Source organism: Mobula hypostoma, chromosome 19 (genome assembly GCF_963921235.1).
Source record: "Mobula hypostoma chromosome 19, sMobHyp1.1, whole genome shotgun sequence".
Taxonomy (NCBI): domain Eukaryota; kingdom Metazoa; phylum Chordata; class Chondrichthyes; order Myliobatiformes; family Myliobatidae; genus Mobula; species Mobula hypostoma.
In genome coordinates, this window is record NC_086115.1 from 46,719,905 (window position 1) to 46,740,677 (window position 20,773).

The window sequence follows — 20,773 nt, forward strand, 5'->3', positions numbered from 1 at the left end:
TGGACTGATCAGCCACACTCACATGTAAAATCTGTCACAAGTGGGGATCTTCCTATTTAGCTCAGCTTACCCTGCAAGCATAGTGGTTCCAACTATTCAGGCAATTAGATCTGATAAACTTGAACAACAGCTGTGTGAATACATTGGAGACATTATTGGTATCCAAGAACTCTGAACTGGATTATTTGTGAATTGCTGGACTCTGTCCTAGGCAAACAGAGCCTCTACTCAGTGTAGATGTGCAAATATTTTCAATTGGAGACTCCTAAATATGCTTGAAGTTTCAAATAAAAGTTATATATCTTCTCAAAGTAGCAGGTTCTAACTCGTTATCTACTCTAGCTAAGAATGATGTAGCCCTCCCAGTGTTATGAACTTATTTACGAATAATATCTTCCTTTGGCTGCACTTTATACAAAATATGCAATTCTGTACAAACACAAAAGCGTAGGAGCAGGCTGGTGGCGGTAGTGAATTGCTGACTCTGTGGATTATTGTCAGCATATGTGATTCATTCATTGGCCATTAATCAAAATGGCATTTATATGGCATCAAAATACACAATGAAATGTAACACGTATTGAGATGCAACAGAACTGATCCCTTGAGAACGAGAGGGATCACAGAGCCAAGCACTGCAAACGTTGTGTTTATCATTTCCTGTTACTCAAAGTAATTATTACTAGTCATCTAACATTTATAATTCTCAAATTACTGTAAAGGTAAATGAATTATATAAGAACAAAGTGACAAATGATATAAGTGAATCTTACCTTGAGCTGCTATGAATTTATTCTTCACTTTATAACCCTAAGGAGGGAAGAAAATCGATGTCTATGATCAAGATACTATGATACACAAATCCTGTAACTTCTCTTAATCTAATGTACAGATATTTTTTTGCCAATATGTTGATTAGAGCTAAATGGTTTAATCAAATGAATGAGCACTTACATCAATGTATGAGGCGTTAATGTAATCTGAACCAGGCACTCCATCTATAGCTGTCAAAGTCACTCTGAAATTGTCATCTGGAGGAAAGTTTACAAATCAATAACGTTATTAATATTACAAGTCCAAAAATGAATTTAATATTACTATGGTACAAAACATCTTCAAACAACTGCCAAACAAATCAATATAAACCTCTCCACAAAATACAACTACAAATAGTACATCAAATGTGCTGTCTTGATAATCATAGATTGGTGAATTTATCCCTCTTCTTCTGTTCTGGGACAAATTTGCTATGGATTCCACTTCAGATGAAAGTTATGTTTGAATCAACATTTCAGTTAGATCAATATCCTACGTCTCCCATCATTTTGGAACACTGAGGTGACAGAAGTTTAAAACTTCACAAAGCAATAGGAGGTTAAAAACAAATCAGTATTAATCTATCCAGCATATAGTATTCAATCTATCCATTATCTTCAGTAAGCCCTCTTAAAGTTACTCCAGATCTAAACAAGATGAATGCAATTTATTTTCCAAATTTCTTTTAACACTTACTCCTAATAATAATTGTTGATCTCGTTTGTATATACAAAACTTAACAGCGTGAGGCACTTAATAAAAGGCATCCATATTTCTTATTGTATATTAATTAATTAAGATCACAATATAAATCTTGACCATATAGCACAGATATATGCTACATTTTCACAATATAGCTTGAAACAGTAGAAGGTAAAATGAAAGGCTGGTCTAAGAAAATGGAAATATGAGGGAGTTATAAAGGTAATATATTTACCTGGCAGGATGTTGGGGTATCGGTTTTTGTCCTTGTTCTCTTCGTTATTTGCTGTTTCGCAACATGCTGGTGGTGTTCCAACTGGCAGATTCTGTGGCAGAACAGTGAAAGATTAGATAGCTAGAGCAACACATTTGAGTAGCTGGTGGTGCTACTGCTTCACAGCTCTGGCAAACTTGTTTTGGTGCTAGTGTCTGGTGCCGCCTGTGTGTGGTTTGTTTATTTCCCCATGACAGTGCGGGTTTCGTCCAAGTGCTCCTGTTTCCTCCCAAAGATGAGTAGGTTAACTAGCAACTCTAAACTACCTCCCATGTAAGTGGATGGTGAGAGGGAGAATGGGTTGTGGAAGAAAATGATCGATGGAATTGCTGTGAGACCGGGCAGTAGACGCAACAGGCCGAATGGTTCTCTGTGCTCTACACCAGTGCTTTTCTATAAATTTATTGTAAAGAAACCAATTGTAATGTATATGCTATAATAAAACACAAATGATATTGCATTTCTAGTAATAAGTCATTCAAAAACGTATTTGTGAACAAAAAAATTAGGGTAATATGTGTGAGAGTAGCACTGCTCAAGTTTACCAGCCTGAGGCTTTCACCCTGAGAAAAATCCATTCTAGGGCTGGCTGGTGGCGCAATGACATCAGCGCCGGACTCTGGAACGGAGGTTCCCGGGTTCGAACCCAGCTGGGTCCGCTTCCAAGTGTGCTTTCCATCCGTGCCGGGTTGAGTGTTGAGATCGCAACTCGGCCTCGTAAAATGAAAGGGAAAAATATTGCAAAATGTCTGTGTGAGGAGTGGTGCGCCACACAGTCTCTCTCTCTCGCTCCCCGCCTTGCAAAGGCGTGAAAAAGACATCGTCCCACCAACATCGCACATGCACGTATGCACGCACACAGACACACGTATGCACGCACGCACACGCCAAAAAAAAAAAAATCCATTCTAAAACCTTGCAGAGGCAAGCCAAATGGAGAAGGCACTGTGTCATTACCAGACTTCCAGAATGCAGACCAAATAGCACCCTATTTCGCAGAGTTACCCTTGGCATAGTCTATCAAGACAAAGTTTATCTTGAGGTTTGTTCATTGCTTAGCTGATTTTTAACAGCAGTCAATCTCTATTGGACCCACTAAGGACACTTACAGTATATCCCGTATGCCTAGAGTCCCTGGTTGATTTTCACCAAGCCCAGGCTAGGTTATGGGGTTCCTGCTGTCATCACTTTAGTCAAGCACAACTATCTTAAATAATGTCAGTGACTTATCTGATCACATGAATAATTATTAATATTTATTGGTGCAAATTAATAATAGTCAACATATAAGAGGACCGCTTACACATTTGCTACATTTCCAGAAAGTGATTAGCCGTGCAGCCTGCACTTGGAACTGCCATCTCAAACCCACATCAAACTCTCCTTCAGCTTCGGGACCTTCTTAAAGCAGTGGGCCCAGGGCCAATTAGCAGTAAGAAGAGGACAGCCGGTTAAGTCTTTACTTCTGTTTATTGAGTTCCATTGGATCTTCAGGGCTTGAGTGATTGTAGCCACTTATTATCCATAGTAACAGGAAAGTATTGGGACCTGTAGCTGCGGTTGGATTCCTACTTCAATTGGTGCCTGTTCATCTAAGGCCTGAGTGAAAGGGAACGGATATAAATTCCTACTACTATGCAGATTAGAAAATGTTGAATGATAACTTCTTAACTAAAGGTAGTATAATCAGTAAGATACGTTTTTCATTCTGTTTTAAGGCCTTACGGGCTACCTGGTTCTATTGTTCTCTTCTGTTGTCAATTTGATGCAGTTGTGCAGCAGGTGATATGCTTCTTCAAGGCTTCAGGGACCTGGATACAATCAAACTTCTACTGTAATGTAGTTGGGTGGTTGGAGTATCAGGGTGCGTTTATGGGCATATGGGAGACAATTCTTCACAGGGAAATGAGTGGAGAAAAAGTGATTAATGAGATTGCACTGACTACTGGCATAGACTTTTCTTTCAATGCCATAAGAGAAGAAAATTACAGATGAATAGATGGTAGAGGCTCACTGAGAGAATTTTCTTTCAGGCTTTTAAACAAATATCTCATCCTGCTCTGGTGGCTTTATTGAACAAAACAGCAAGGTCAGAAACTTTCTAAGCGAAAGCATATAGCTTCATATTTGCATTCCACTCTGTTACAGCTTTGTGTCACTGATCCAACAGGCCAACTCTTCAATGGACAAGAATTTCCTCTGAAGAACACTCTTTGGTGCAGAATCAAATCTGACCACTTTTTAATTCTAAGAAGTCCACAATTTAATGAAAATACAAGTCTAAGTGTTAAATTAACTTTGACAGAAGCTTGCAAAACTGAGAAAACAAGTTATGGAAAAAAAAAACAAAGCTGTCCTCTGTGCTTGCAGTATTCCAAACTAGAGCCAAAATGCACTTATTCTGCAGTTCTTTTACTTTATTAAATAATCACATAAAGACTCACATTGAATTCCTCCCGAAAAAGTTTGCACTCATCAGCTGAGCGTTTCTGGACTTCATGTTCCAAGGCTTCTAGTGGAATAGGTGGGTACCTCTTAAATATTGCGGGCGATCGGTTAAGTAGCATCACTGTCTGTTGCTCTGCTTGATCAAAAATTGATTGACAAGTTTAATACAAAATTACAAATAATGGAAGATATTTCTGTGTTAGTGAATAAATCAAAGCCTATTTTTGTCACAAAAACGTGGAATGAATATGAGTGCAAGAATCAATAACACATTAGAGGAAACATCTCGACTCGTTGGTCCATGTAGTGCAAATTTGTTTATACACCTTCTCTAATTTTTAACTTGAGAAATTTTGCAGTGCGTGTTGAATTTTCCATTTGCCTTACTACATGTGAAAGATTAGCTTCTTGACTTAAAGTCAATAAAAATCTATAATTGATTGAAGTTTAGACTTCCATCATCCTTAAGTATATTTCCTTCCACATGCAGAATTCAAGTCCCTGTTCAGTGTACAGTCAGTGTATGGTACTCAGTGCAATGCCTACCAATTTTACTTGTATTTGATAGTGCCCATCATTGTCCTGAAGGTGATGTAGTCCCTTTCTGGGTATGCTGAAAGTGTACCACAGTAGTGCCAGCACCCCATCAGGTGACCCACAAATAATGAGAAATTGTTCTAAAGAATTGCTTTAATAATGAACCATGTGGTTAAACTTCTGAACAGCAGGTATTGAGTTGAATTGACTTTATTTCTTACATCCTACATATACATGAGAAGTAAAAATCTTCATGTTATGTCTCTGTCTAAATGTGCAATGTATAATTAATAGTAATTTATAATAAATAGTATGGACACAGGACAGTCAATATAATAAAGAAATACAATTGTATCAGCATGAATTAATCATTCTGATGGCCTGGTGGAAAAAGCTGTCCTGGAGCCTGTTGGTCCTGGCTTTTATGCTGTGGTACCGTTTCTCAGATGATAACAGCTGGAATAGTTTGTGATTGGGGTGACTCGGGTCCCCAGTGATCCTTCGGGCCCTTTTTACACACTGGTCTTTGTAAAGGTCCTGAATAGTGGGAAGTTCAATTCTACAGATGCGCTGGGCTGACCGCAGTACCCTGCAGAGCTTGCATTTGTTATGGTATTTCAAAGTTCAAATTACAAAGTAAATCTATTATCATAGTACATATATGTTACCATATACTACCTTGAGATTCATTTTCTTGCAGGAAATTTTACAGGAAAAAGGAAATTCAATAGAAATTACAAAGAACTATACAGTACAGATCAAGATTGGCAAGCCACCGGTGTGCAAGAGAAGACAAACTATGCAAATAAGTCAGGTTAGACCGTAAGGAACACTCTCCTTAGCAGTAGTGTAAAAAGCTTCATGGGCTGAGAAATGGCAGATAGTGTTTAACCCAGAAAAACAGAGATTGTCAGCAAAACGTCTATGTCCCTGTGAGGACTCTTGCTGCAGGGTGGGCATGCTGTTTATTGTGAGCTGAAAACAGAGGCTAAATTTTTTTGCAACTAGTTTCTGTCAGCTGCTGCGTTCTGGATCATGTCTTTAGATGCCCACCTGACATTGGGCAAAAGTCTACTGTACTCCAGCCAGTGTCTCAGTGGTGCAATCTAATTGTTCTCAAAATGGCTTTTCTATTCAAATTTCTTAATGCATATAGACAATGATAGTTTGATGGTTTTAGCACCTATAGATCTCAGCACTGATCAAAGCTCAGTGTGATGAGAATGGGTCACATGCTCAGTGCTTGAATTACCTGTCATTATTTTCTGTATGTAAGGTGGAATCATGCTATATTAAGAACAAATGTTGGTTGACTGAATTAATGAGTAACAAAATTCTGTGAAACAATTGAGCAGGTTTTGCTTAACTAGATTATTGGCAGATCTGGCTATGCGAGAATTGTTCTTAAAAGTTACTTTAGCATACTAGTTTAAACAAAACTAAATTTAAGCAAGTGGCTCAGTTAGCAATATAGATCTGTTATTGCTGGTGCTAACCCAAAATCGTGTTTTGTCACTTCAAATACACAGTTAGTGAGTGATTCCTACAGATAGATCCACATATAACAGCTCCAGTTTAGGCTATACCTTTCCAGATATGAAGCAGGTAGATGAAGTCCAAATTTGCTTATACATGAGTGCTTTTGATTGCTTAGGGAATTCACAGACAGAGGTGCTATCTGTCTAGCTGGGTTATTGGATAGATCAGGGCGAGTGTCAAATAGCTTTGAATATGGGGAGAATTTTTTTTTAAAAAGCTTCAATTTTTTTCATTCAGCTCCTTGTGTTGCCTGGATAGATCAAAACATTGAAGATTCAGGAATAATTAAAGAGGTGAAAACCTGGGCAATGTGATTGCAGAACTCATCCCCAGCAACATCTAATTAATATTACAATATTAACTATAAAAGCAAGCACTTTCTAGAATCCCTAATTTAGTACGATAGTTATTTTTGCCTCAAAAAGAATGAATCTGAGGTTGGTACTGTCAATTAAACTTCTATGATTTTTCCCAAGAGATGGAACAAGGAAATAAAATGAAAGATTTCATTATTAAGGAGATGATGATTTCATCATCTTTTTCTCTAAAACGTTTAATTTTTGTCACAGGCCTATAAAGTGTGTAATAAAATGTTAATTTGATCTCAGTCACATTTGTACAATATATTCACTGATGTCGATTATATGAAATATGATCAGAACAAAAAGTATGCTAAGAGAAATGTGTTAATCTTGTCTTGTGGAAAAAAATAAGACAATACGGGTTTGATCATTCCTGTTAATTTAGAAATCTCATTGTATAAGACTCTGTATTGTTCTTTATGTATCAGTTAATATTTATGAATTAAGTTTCATAAACGTACGAATTGGTGAGATCATAAAAAGGTATGATAAAATGGTGTTGAGCAATGGACCTGGAGATGCAAATCACGATGACTTTTCTATTACAGATCATTAAATGTGAGTAATTTCAGAATTCTAATGCACCTTTTGAAACTTACCAATGCAGACTGACATTTTAACAACCATACAACCACAGCAGACCACACACACACACAGAGTAATATACATGCTAACATCTTTCAACTGCAGAGTAAAGCAACCCAATTGCAGATGAGAGCCCTGATAATCACTAATTTGGAGATTGTTGTTTTACATATATAGTCCTCTCCAATTTGCCTTTTAATATTCAATCTTCCAAATGTTTCCAAAATGCCACTTTTACCTGCTCCCTCTTTTCCATATGAAAATGCCTGCATCCTTCTCATCTCAAACACTCAATGAACACCATCCTAGATAGGCCCTTACAGGACGGTAACCTAGCCTCAATTTATAAGACCTTAAGAATGTGAGAAGCAGAAACAGTCATCTCTTTCGGCCTTCACACCTGTTTTGTTATTCAATACAATGGTGCCTGATGTCTTACACTTTCCTGCACTGATCCCATATCCCCTGGTTCCCTTAAACACACGACACAGAACAGTAGGACACGGTACAGGTCCTTTGGCCCATGATGTTCTATCAGACTTCTAAGCTTTGGAAATCTCTACCTGAGCGGTTTGTGGAGGTTCAGTCAATCCAATTGCAGGAGCCATGGTATCTATTTTCCATCTGTATTGCACTTCCAGCTGCGAGTTTTACTTTGAGGAACAGTAATTTGTCACATAGGTTTGGGCCTAGTAGAGGTAATGAGTATAGTCACCCTTTGTGCCATTAGATTAGTTAGAGAAAGACTGAGCAGGGGATGAATATTTTTCTGTTGACTGCTAACTTTGCTATTACACTTATATCACTAATTCTGCAAACTTCGTTAATATTGTTAATTTCATTATTGCTATTTTTGAATGCTTGTCTTTGCTGGTTTTGTAAGAGAGGATCAAATATACTTTGTTTGACCTGGGACTCATTTATTTGGAAGTACATCATATAGTGTTAAATCCCTCACTCAGTCTCTCAGCAGCTTTGGTTTTGGTACGCTAATCCTTCCCTCCCAAGTACTCTCCATTTTTCTTTCATCCACGTGCCTACATAAGAATCTCTTAAATGTCCCGAATGTATCTACCTCTACCCACCATGCCTGCAGTGCATTTCATACACTTACCACTCTCTGCATAAAAACACTTACCTGTGACTCCCCCCCATACTTTTCTCCAATCACCTTAAAAGTATGTCCTCATATATTAGCCACTGGCTGCCCTGGGAAAAAGGCACAGGTTTTCCACTCTAACTATGCATCTTATCATCTGTCAAGTTGCCTCTTACCCTCCAAAAATATCCAATTAATTAATATCCAAAAATCTGCTTTTAATGTATTTTGTGATTGAACCTCCACAACCCACTCAGGTAGGGATTTCCAAAGGTTAGCTACTCTACAGCTGAAGAACTTTTTTCTCATACTTGTTCTGAATGGCTGACTTCTTTATTTTGGCACTGTGATCCTTGATCTTAGGCACCCCAGCCTGGGAAACATCATCCTTGCATTTATTCTGTCAGACTTCATCAGAATTTTGTCTGCTTCAGTAAGGCCAGCCTTATTCTTCCACAAGTCCAGTCTGCCGAATCCATCCCCAGACAACAAACTCTCTCATCCAGATGCTAAATTGGTGAGCACCTCTATCAGACAGATGTGAATCCTTTCTTAGGGAAGGAGACCAGACCCATACATAGTACTCCAGATGTGTATTAGTGCAGGAAAGTGGCAGTGAGGTTAAAGATCTGCTATAATCTTATTGAACAGCAGCGGAGGCACAAAAGGTAAAAGGATCTACTCTTGCTTCTTTTATTTATTTATTTTGTGTTAAACTTATTGAGATATGTGGAGTAGGCCCTTCCAGCCCTTCGAGCTGCGCCGCCCAGCAATCCCCCAATTTAATCCCAGCCTAACTACAGGACAATTTACAATGACCATTTAACCTACGAACCGGTACATCTTTGGACTATGGGAGGAAACTGGAGCACCCAGAGAGCATACAAACTCCTTACAGACAGCAGCTGGAATTGAACCTGTGTCGCTGGTACTGAAAACGTTGTGCTAACCGCTACACTACCATCCCACCCTTTGTTATGTTCATATATTCTAACCACAGCACTACAGCCTTAACAGCGTTCTCAAATGCCTGCTAATTGCTTTATGAGACAAGAATAAAAGGCCTACTTCACTGTTATTCTGAACCATCAAAGCCTTCAGGAATGCTGGTTTCATGCCTCCTGTGCTGTAAAATGCCCTTGCATGGAAATTACACTTATTTTACGACCATGAAGTAGCAGAGTGTAACTCAACATGTTTTCACTCTTTGACAATTTCTTTGGAATCAATTTTAATTACAATGTTGTTGTTACAGGTTTAAAAAAGCCCATTTAGAAAAAAAATCTAATTCCTTGTATCAGAATAAGAGATGGTCTCATTGAAACATAAAATCCTCACAGGTTTGACCAAGAAGATTCAGGGGTGATGTTTCCTTTGTCTGGGGCAGATGGAAACAGAGATCATATTTGCTGCATCTACATGTTTCATGCACAAAAACAACTAAATCCCTCCTTATTTTATTTATTTGCAGTCTCTCTTCATTTAGATAATGGTCTGCATTTTAATTTTTCCAACCAAAGTGTTTGACCTTACACTTCTTTACATTAGGTTCCAAGCAGATTCCCTTATGACGTTCAAGAGGGAAGTGGATAAATATATGGTGGAGTAAATTCTGCAAAGCTTTGGACAAAGGGCCATTTGGTGGAGTTAGTGATGTGCTCTAGTAGAAGTGATGGGTTGAACGACACCCTTCTGTACTGTAATGTTTCTATGATCCATTTCAATGGCTTAGGTGCAGGACACATCGTGGTATGAAGTCCTCTTTTCTCGAATGTCATCTACACTAGATATTAATTATATTTCTGTGATTTATTTTCATAGGGAAATCAGCAGTTGGGTGCTGTTCTCAGATGGAAGTTCCCCTTGCATAATTCATGCCATGTTTGGACACTTCATGTACAGGAAAGACCATAAGACCATAAGATATAGGAGCAGAATTAGACCTTCAGCCCACTGAGTCTGCTCTGCCACTCCATCGTGGCTGATTTATTATCTCTTTTAACCCCATTCTCCTCCCTTCTCCTCGTCACCTTTAGCACCCTTACTAATCAAGAATCTATCAAACTGCACTATAAATATACTCAATGACTTTAAATATCCCCAATGAAATAGGTAATTACAGATGACGTTTTATGCCTCAAGGACTATAAGAAGAAGATCACATCCTATGTGCGATTTCACACTCAAAAATTAATCTCCTGGTGCCTGCTCTGTAGACAACCTTCTATAAAATAATCTTTTAAAGTTGGGTAATGTTTTTGAAACAGAATGCATTTTACCAAGAATAATCATTTCGTATACAGAAACATTTGCCACTCTCTTGTCTGGTTTACTTGATTAATTAGTATCAGGAAATGCCACAAGCTTCAAGTATGATTGCAGGCCATTCCTGTGTGGTTTTGAAGCACGAGGGTTGTGCTGTGCATAACTTGCGTCAGCCATTGTCAGCAACTCAGTTTATATCTCAACACGCCTCAGTACGTATTTTAAATCCAGATTTGAAATATAGCTGAAACGCAAAACTCAAAAGTATAAAATCAAAGTGGAAATACACATATATTCATCTGGTACATCTGTCCATCTCAATTTAAAGAAAGGGTTACAGGTTGGATGGGAGCTTGTTTCATTAGATTGAACGGACAGATATTCAATTTCGGAGAATGTCCTTTTCCTAGAACTTTGAATTAACATTTTCCTTCAACTTGATTGCTGATAAAGAAAATAACTATATGTTTCCTGTTTATATTTCATACTTGCAGCAAAAAAAACAACTCAAATTACCTTGTTCTTCTAAAATACCATTTGGAATCTTCTTCTCGCCTCCAATGATGACGTCTTTTCTTTTTCTTATTAATCTTAAGGAAAACATAAACCATAAACATCTATGCGGAAATTTCCAATTTCATTAAAACATTTGCTTTAAAGTGAGATTAATATGATTATCTTTTTAAGTTCACACATTTAATTTGGTTACATTTAACCTTTTTAATGTGGTGACTTGATATAAAATAAAACTCAGCTATGAGGTGATTTTCAACCATAGGATTCGAACAGATTAATCTCTCAGAAAGTTATTAGATATAAATTGCGCAATATTTTTACAAGTTGATGTCTGAAAAAAGATCAACAAAATAAATCCAGTTGTTCAACAAAACATGCCCGAGAAAGAAAGCTAGAAATCTGTTAGGCCCAGGCAAGGTTCAACCTGCAGAAAAGGAAATGAGTAACTGAGTTGAGTTAGGAAGCAAGTCTACACAAGCAGCTTAGCATTAGTTGTGTTAACACTCGTTACCCTTGTGAAAGGAGCAGGAACCTTTCAGAATTCTGATATGTCACGTTCAAGTTATCTCTGTCTTCTGTACCGTAAAAGCCCGTTTCCTCCAGACAGTCTCAATGCACCCTCTTGGGACCTTATCAACAGCATCAGTGTTTGAATTGGTGGGTTGGGCGTTGAATCTTGATATTTCCTATTCGGTGGCAACACAAGTTGTACTGCTCCACCTTTTGGCGAATGGAGATTTTAAATCTAGCTTTGCTGTACCTCTGATTAGTCATGAAGGATGTGTGCATTTCTTTTGTTCCTTGCGTTTCTTTTGTTGGTCCAAAACAGGAAAAGAAAACTAAAAAAAAAGTAGCTGGGGTATCTCTGGCATTGACCGCTTACTGGAAAAATTATGCAAGTATTTGTTCTTACATTCCATATGTAAAAACAATTTGGTCATTGTTCCATGAAACGTTATGTCAGTTTTCTGATCTGAGTGCAGTTTGCTAATTGGCTTCACTTTCATATGAGGGAAGTATTACTAATGCAGATGTAACTTTGTATATGTTCATTCAGGTAGTTCAATAGTGTGAGAGAGCACGGGTGGTAAGGAGGAAATTAGTGCTTAGGGGAAACATGACTGTCCGGGTTTTACAATCTGTTAAATAATAACATTGGCCAATTCTGATGCTCAACAAAATTACCAACAAAATCCAGTGATTTTGTCATTTCAGATTAACTTAATTCTTATTTGGCGGTTGAGTAACTCCAAAGCCCACAAACCATGATGACATCAAGTTAAGCTAGCAGCCAATCAGCTTGAAGAATTCTCACAGCCAGCAATATCAGGAAATATGAAAATGAGGACCTTAAAATAGTGCTGTGGTATTAGTTTGTGTCACAACCTAACAAAGCAGTTTCAGAGAGATGTACGCCCTGTCGATCTATTACCAATTCTTGTAGTTGTCAGTACCTCCCCTGGCAGTTCGACCTTGACAACCAACTCCAGAGGAGTCTTGGGATGATAAAGCAGTACACTTCCAGCTGTAGAGCAGTGAAGTCACTTAACAAATAATTCTTGCAATAATTGGATGGGTATTGTGAGGGAGTTATTCCAGAGGTTTTGGTAGTCTTCTACTGCAAGCTCACACTCCCATATAAGATGAATATGCTTTTACTTAAAGAGTGCTATGCTGACCTCATACTTGGCCCATATTTCAACTTTGCAGTCCCTTGGAGTCAAGGATGACTTACTTCTAGATTTTGTGGATTTTGAGTGGTTAATAAGGCCAATGTTGGAACCTCAAACCCTTCCACAGATAGGATAGGAACAACTGAAGAGGCAGGAGGTGGTGAAGTAGTTCATTCCTCCTGCCACACAGAATGCTGTGCTCCCAATGTATGGCCTTGATACTCCCTTTGCCATCCCAAATGCCACTTCTTCACGAGAAGCAGTCAACGGCCAGAGATCCCAGAAGCCAAATGGATGGATTTTATTTCTTTAAAACAGATTTGAGCATCTCTTTCAATTCTTTCCTCTGTCTACTTGCTAATCTCTTCCATGACAAAGCTTTCAATAGACTGCTTATATTGCCTGTCTAGCTTTGGGCATATGAATGCGGCTCAAATGAAAATGCGTAAACCTTAATCCTGTGGAGGACACTGACATTGGTTCATTTGTCCTTCTGTCCTATGAATATAGATGATTTTGTGGATCATTGGTAATAATTTTTGACTTCATGCCATGTCCCAACAGCAGCCATTTCCCAGCTCCGCTCAAATAAAATTGTAAGGGCTATCCTTGCTTCACTATTTCTAGTGGGTATTTGTAATAGAAAATGAATTTGTAGTTAAAATAGTGTCTTCTGATAGATGATATGGAGCATCTAATGCTATGTAAATGAATGGGCTTCATTTCTCCATAACCCATTTATCCACTAATTCACACCAATCCCGACCCTCTGGTCCTAACAGACATAATTTGGTTTTGAGCGCCCCAATGTTTTAAATATATTAATCCCATCTTCCTCTTTATATCTATTCAGTATTCTCATTCTCTATCTGTAACCAATCAAGCTCCAAATCTCCTTCTTAAACCATTCCATCATTTTCTTTTCATTCAAAGGCTTTTTACAATACATATTTCATTGGCTATGGTGTTAGTTTTCTCTCCTGACATCTCCTCATTCAAATCAGATTTCACCTTTTCTCTGTGATGCAGTTTTAACATGCTGTAGGATTTCACTGCTGTGTAACATGCTGTAAGGTTTCACTGATAATGTAATGGTTTCTCTGTAGCAGCAATGTTTGGGTTATAACTAGAGATAACTGGGTTTGAAATGCTGTTGTTCTATCTTGTGAGTCTGCAAGAGAGTTTTTCGCAGTCTTTTGCCGGGGAGAGATGAGGAGGGAAGAAGCGAATGGAGAGAGTTGGTAGACCGCTGGACAGGGTGGACTTGGAACGAGGGTCCGAAGGGCAGTGACGATCGGAGGAGGTCGATGGTGGACAATCGGCTTATCAGTGAGCTCCAACATTGCGCAACAGACTGTTAAATAAGATTGGGCCCCTTTTTTTCTCTTTTTTCATTTCTTTACTAACCATATAGTCAAAGTAAGAATTATAAAGCTTAATCGTTTAATTGCATATTGTGTACTGTTTGCTATTTCGGGGTACTGATTTGTAACAGGGGACATTTTGCGCAGCATCCACCCAAACAAGATTTCTTAAGTTTGGCCGGGCTGGGGGCTATCGCCCCCTATATTAAGCCACTAGCCAAAGCAAGAGTTACAATTGGAAAAAACACCTTCCAGCTTCAACATCTTCTCTAGCAGCCTTCTCTTCCAACCGCAGGAACCAGGGAGTCCCCAGTTGAATGACTCAGCGGTCAACTTTCTCCCCTTTTCCAATAGTTCCTCCCCGGCGTGTCTCACAGGGGCACTAGACATTACCATCACCGGGAACAAATGCGCCAGAGGCATCACCCGCTTGAAGGTGACCTCCCTCTTCGTAGTGTTACTGACAATCACTGCCATCCTGCGTTTCTGTATATCCGAGGGCTTCTGCAATTCAGGCCTCACCAGTCCCCCAGCAGGAAATCTTGACTCCCCCCATAGTCTTCCGGAGCGTCCACTAAGAGGGCTTCGCCCCTCAGGCACTCTGGGAAATCTGGGGGTCCCCATCACTCTCGCTACTTCCTCGGGCTGTACCACCACTGGCTTCGACTGGGTGAACCACACAGTCCCTCGTTTAAATTCAGTATCCGGCCCAATGCTGCCACGCACTTCCTCAAAAGCAGCTTGAAACCCCAGGTACATGGACAATGTTTCCAGTAAACTCTCACCAGCCTTCTCCTTGCAGGCCCCCATGAGCCTCCTCACAAGAGGGGTGTTGGTCCCCACCAGAATTGAAATGCTGCCCTTCTCAACGGGGCCCAGACAAACCAGCACCAATGTATCAAGGAGCTCAGACACTCCCACATTGGCCTCCGAGAACTCCAACTTCACTGACAAATTACCGTCGTACGGATAATCACGAGCACTAATCCCCCAGATCTCCAGTGCCCTGAATGGTGTCAATGGTAAATGCTTCAGATACCGGTTGTAAAATGAATGGTACAACAACGTGACCTGTGACTCCGTGTCGAGTATGGCTTTAGCACAAAAACCCTCTAATCGTAGCGACACACTGGAGCATGGACCCACTAAGCCTTCAGGAGTTGGGCCGTTCGCTTTCAGGGGTTCCGTGGTACATTGCTGGGAACATGTTCCCCCAGAGACACCAGGCCGTTCCCTCACTGGGTCTCTTCTAGGTTTTCCCAACGACTCTCCCTGCTGAGGTACCCAGGGGCTCACTCTCCTTCTGGCGTGACACCTGCTGCCAACAGCCCTCCGTATTTTTCGTCCCCTTGGGGAATCCGTCCCTTCCCCATCAGCTCCATCACATGGGGGGGGGGGTGGTCACACCCGCTGATAACAGGCGACCTATCTCTGTTCTCAATTCTGCCACAATCTCCTCTACTGCTCCCTGGGGTAGGACTTTTTATCCAAATTAAGTGTGTGTAGATGCTATTGTTGTTGGTCTAGCTCTTACCCAATCTCTATTATCTTCTCTGGACCACTAGATTGTTGATCAACATGCTATTTCACTGCAAGGGTTTGCACTCATGATCAATACAATAAACATGAGAATTTAATACACATAGATCTATAAACTAAACTTCCAGTAATAATGTGTAACATGAATTCCTGGAAACTAAAAAGAATCTTTTTTCTCTCTCTGGCGTAGTATTTTGTAATGAGAAAGTTTTAATTAAAGATCTGCTAGTTAAGTTGCCTTAGGGAACAGTGAACATAATATGATAGAAATTTACATTAAAATCAGAAATGATTCAGTTCAATCTTAAACCTGAATGAAGCAAACTAGGAAGGGATGTGGCACGAGTTGATTCTGGTAGATTGGAAAACTGCATTAACAGACATGACAGTGAACAAGCAATGTTTAATACTTAAAAGTATAGTTTATAAGTCACATATTTTGCTTTGCAGCAAGTAAAAGATGAAATGGTCCAGTCACTGCGACAAGCAAACCTGAAGATAGTATTAGATCAAAGGAAAAAGTAATTCAAATTTTGTTCAAAATAAGCAGCATATCTAATGATTAGGAATATATCAGAATACAGCAGAGAATAGGTCATTGATAATAGAAAGGGAAACTAGAATACAGGAGTATTCTGGTGAGAAATATAACAACAGATAGTATTGTAGGTTTTCGCAAATAAAACGAAGTGAGGCATTTTATGTTTAATAAAACCCATAACGCATTTTATTGAACTTCAAAGCCTAAACACAAAAGTGTGCTAAAGATCCTTACATAACCATGCCATCATGTCAGACCAGCTTCTTAAAGTGAAACCCCAATTCAATATGGTTGTGAATAATATATACATGAGAGTTTTAGAGGCGTTGGTGTTCAGAGGGCCAGGAGAACGTTATAATGCAGATACAGTACCGATCAGAAAGGTGAATAGTAGACTAGGCTTTATTTATTGCGGAACGATTTAAGTAGAACAGTAGAGATGCCTTTCTCTGACTATGCAGGTCCCTGGTGAGACTATATCTGGAATATTGTGAACTGGTATCCCTACACAGGAACAGATATATTTGCATTTGTAGGTGTGCAGTAAAGATTTGCTAGATTGAATGTGTGAATTCCGGTTTTATTAAGGAAAGCTCCCTTGAGTTTAGAAGAAGGAGAGGAGCCCTCACTGCAATGCATTAAATTCTTACAGAACTTGACGAGAATGATGTTCTCCTTGGGTGTGGTGCCTAGAACCAGGTGCCTTACTTTTAAAAACTGGGACAGCAATAAGAGGGAGCTTCTTCACTAAGGAAATGGTAAGTATTTGGAATTCTCTACCTAAGAGGCTTGTGGAGGCTCAGCTTCTGAATACATTCAATGAAGAAGTAAATGGACTTCGGTTATTATAGAAATCATTAGATATGGGGTTAGTGCAAGAAAAGTGCAATGAAGTAAAAGATCAATTATGGTCTTATTGACACTGGAGAAGGATTAGAGGCCTAATGGCCTAGTTCCATTTATACACTGGACATCCTTACTTTCTTATTTCATGGTAACATGGTATTAAGATTTTTTTAAAATGTCTTCTAATTTGTTTTGTTGGACGTCTTTTTATATCTCCCCCTTTTTGGCCTAGAACAAACTAGAAGAGAGTCAAACCTCAGTGTTATTCTCAACCTCTAAAGGCTTCAGAAACACTGATCTTATGTCTCCCAAGTCCAAGATGACCTTGTGTAGAATTGAAGCCTTTTGTGTTTTGACCATGACACCTCCGGGAGTAACTCAATGTGATTTACTTCTTAGGTAATTCCTTTGCACTCGGTTTTAATTAAAATGTTCACCCATTTAGATGAAGTAAAACATTCTGGGTATGTTTAGATACAATAAAATCCACTGTATCAGCAAGAGTGTGAATAGCAGATGATGTATAGGAAGTACTAAGCTCCCTTGTCAGTACTGCAGGATTATTAAAAATGATTGGCAATAGACGAGAATAATGCCCTCACCATATACTTCATAAATCTTGAAAACAACTCATTAACACTTTACAATGGGGAGCTTAGTATGAGCTAGTCGTATAATATGCAGTAACATTTAGATTGCATAAAAAATCTTAGCCCAGAAAATGAAAAATACTTTCCACAGAGAAATCATAAAAATTATAATATGAAAAATCCAAAACCTTACCGCAAATAAAGAATAGTTGCGATTGAAATCACCACCAGAAGTGGCACGATTACATATACAGCAATGTATGGATCTAAAGAGAGAAAGTCATTTTGAAAACAGGTTTAGATGCATTAAAACCAGGATTTTTCAGTAAATATGCAACATGATATATGTTTCAGGTTTAGTGGTTAGAAGTCAGAGTGCTAGCTAATCTTTTCCCTATTGTTCCTCCCCAGAAGACATATACAGCGGTTGGGCTTAGGAAGCCTCAAATACTTTATACTTTATACTTTATTGTCACCAAACAATTGATACTAGAATGTACAATCATCATAGCGATATTTGATTCTGCGCTTCCCGCTCCCTGGGTTACAAATCGAGGGATAACAACATAGTCATGTGATCTTTCTTCCGCTTTTACTGAGATTTTTAGCAGTGATATTCAATCACATGTTCAGATCCAAGATGAGATAGGCCCTACACAAGGAGAGTCGCACAAAGGCTGCTTCTCTGTGATCTCTGCAGAGTGGAGATGATCAAAGAAATAATTTAGGAGGGAATTGAAGGTGGGAAAGGATGGGATGAAAAGGGAGTACAAAGAAATGATGGACAACATCATGGGATGGGGGAAGAAAGGGGGAACACTCATGAGGGAGGTTGATCGGATTGTTGGGAGAAAATGTAATAAAAAATAGAAGCTGAAGCACACAGATTGGGTTGGCGTTTGAGGAAATTAGCAAGATGGGAAGGGGAAAGTTCAGGTCAATTGTAGTGACAACCAGAAGCACGCCAGTTTTGTTGTTTGGGAAGACAATTGGGAGAGGATTGGCATGCCTAAAGATAATGACAGATGGCTGCAAGAGTGGCTGAAGGTAAATGCAGGTGGGAGCATTCACTCGGAAAAGACACTAAAATTGAGCCTGCTAGAAAAAAGCTGGGCATCTCAAATAACCCCAGTGATGGTCCAACAAAAGCCGGACGACTATTAAATTGAGCTGTCACATTCACCTTTTTAAGGACATCCTTAGTGTGCCATACATGCATTTCAAACAAATTTGCACAAGCAATGTCAGCAAAAGTATTGCTTGCTATTGTAAGTCACTGCATATGTCTGGCAGCCTGAAACAAGCTTTGACCTGTGCCAAATGGAATTTATACAATTCTAAATCACAAAGCACAAAATATATTGAACCATGCTTTAGAGTTTCTAGGCACAGAATTTCTAGAATTTGAAGGACTATTTACCACTTCTTCACTACATAGTCCATAACCCCTTGAACTATATGGTTTATATTTTACAGGAAGTTTTTGGAAAGCAATTTTGGAACTAAGTTAATACATTCTGTTATGCAATAAGTTTCTCATACATTAATACAAATAAAGAAAACAGAGAACATTCTTTCCAGGATTAATGCACAACTATTATTGCCATTCACAGAGAATTAAATCTCACACTTGTGCTGATTAATCTAAACCCCACCACTACACCATTCTGCTGTCTTGATCTGTTATAGCACATCATAATTTATTCACAAAATGAAATCCTGTGATACATAATCTTGAGATTAATGTTTCATGGATGCATCAAATTAATTGTAGGATATTGTTTAGAAATGTAACTGGTTCAAGATGGGAATCAGTGAAACTCAGAACTACACATTTTAAAATTCTATTGAACTGTAATATTAGCACGATTAATGCTCGCTGTTATGACTGGTTAATGCTGGTGATAATCTCAAATCTCAGTCAAACCCTGCTCCACCATAGTTGTTGCACAATCTTCAATGCAATCAAAGCAGCATCAGAGACCTGGTAATGCCATGCTTTTTGGGGTTGATGTCACAGGAGGATATTCAGCCTATCAAACCCATGGCAACTCTCAGAGTACTCCCATTCGACCAAGTATTTCTTTATAACCAGCTAGAGTTATAGAGTCATAGAGACAGGCAGCATGGAAAGTCTCTTCCACACAACTCATCCATGCTAATTAAAGTCTCACTTACCAGTGTTCGGCCACTTCCCTCCATTTGCCTATCAAACCTCCATCCCACTCCCATCGATTTTTCTACCACCCACCAACACTTTATAGCCGCAATTTATACCTGCCAATTAACCTCACAACATGCATATCCTTGTGATGTAGAGGGAAATGAACACCCATCAGATACCAGGTTAAAATTCTCATCCGAATTGGGGAAATCTTACTGGACAAACTTTTTTTTGAGTTAATCTGTTCATATCCACTGCTATTTTCAAAAAACAACATTTTATTAAACGATGACTCCATGTACACTTTACCAATTTAAGCATAACAATAAGAGCAGTACTGATGTGATCTGAAATCTTACTTGAGCACCATTTCCTCACCACTAAGCATAAAATCTGAGCTATGATTTCTCCATCAGAAATTTGCAAAACAAAAAATGAAAGAACCCATGTGGAGCCAGATTATTTGCAGAGTCGGATCTCTGTACATTAATTATTTAAGTCCTTTTTTTAAAGCACCTTTTATCGACCAATTGACTCTTTCTAGCAACTGCCTGTTCCATAACGTGTTTACCGATTGAATGAATTTTGTACAGTGTTCTTTAATAGTGCGGGGCCAGTTCAGGATGTTTTAGTGAGCCACATTGTTGAGGTAAACAGTCCACATTGTCATCACAAAATAATGAAGCAGCATGCCAGGACATGCTGGATCAAAATTCACAGATTACAGTTGCAGGGCAGCAAATTCCAGGCACAACTTTCAATTTCCAGCCTCCCTTGTGAAAGACCCAGAGGCAACGTCTGTTGTTTTATCATTGTTGCTATACGCAATGAGCTGAATTGTGCTGCCTGTGGCTGATGGCTCCAAAGGGACCCGCCAGCATTCAGGGCTCACTATAAGATGCTGATGCATCTG

At 39.0% G+C, this 20,773-nt stretch overlaps 1 protein-coding gene across 9 annotated transcripts in view; it reads right to left on the reverse strand.

The window, feature by feature from the left end:
- ptprea (protein tyrosine phosphatase receptor type Ea) overlaps window positions 1-20,773 on the reverse strand; it is a 303,826-nt gene that overhangs the window by 53,878 nt on the left and 229,175 nt on the right. For 6 of the 9 annotated variants that reach the window (XM_063071813.1, XM_063071816.1, XM_063071810.1 and 3 more), the window contains 6 exons: window positions 17,890-17,962; window positions 11,144-11,217; window positions 4,237-4,376; window positions 1,754-1,844; window positions 955-1,031; window positions 774-810 (listed from right to left, as the gene is read on the reverse strand). In XM_063071813.1, coding sequence (XP_062927883.1) covers window positions 774-810; window positions 955-1,031; window positions 1,754-1,844; window positions 4,237-4,376; window positions 11,144-11,217; window positions 17,890-17,962 — 492 coding nt within the window. Of the gene's footprint in view, window positions 1-773; window positions 811-954; window positions 1,032-1,753; window positions 1,845-4,236; window positions 4,377-11,143; window positions 11,218-11,654; window positions 11,774-17,889; window positions 17,963-20,773 lie in introns of those variants that run through there. The other 3 variants (XM_063071815.1, XM_063071818.1, XM_063071817.1) reach the window with 3 other exon arrangements.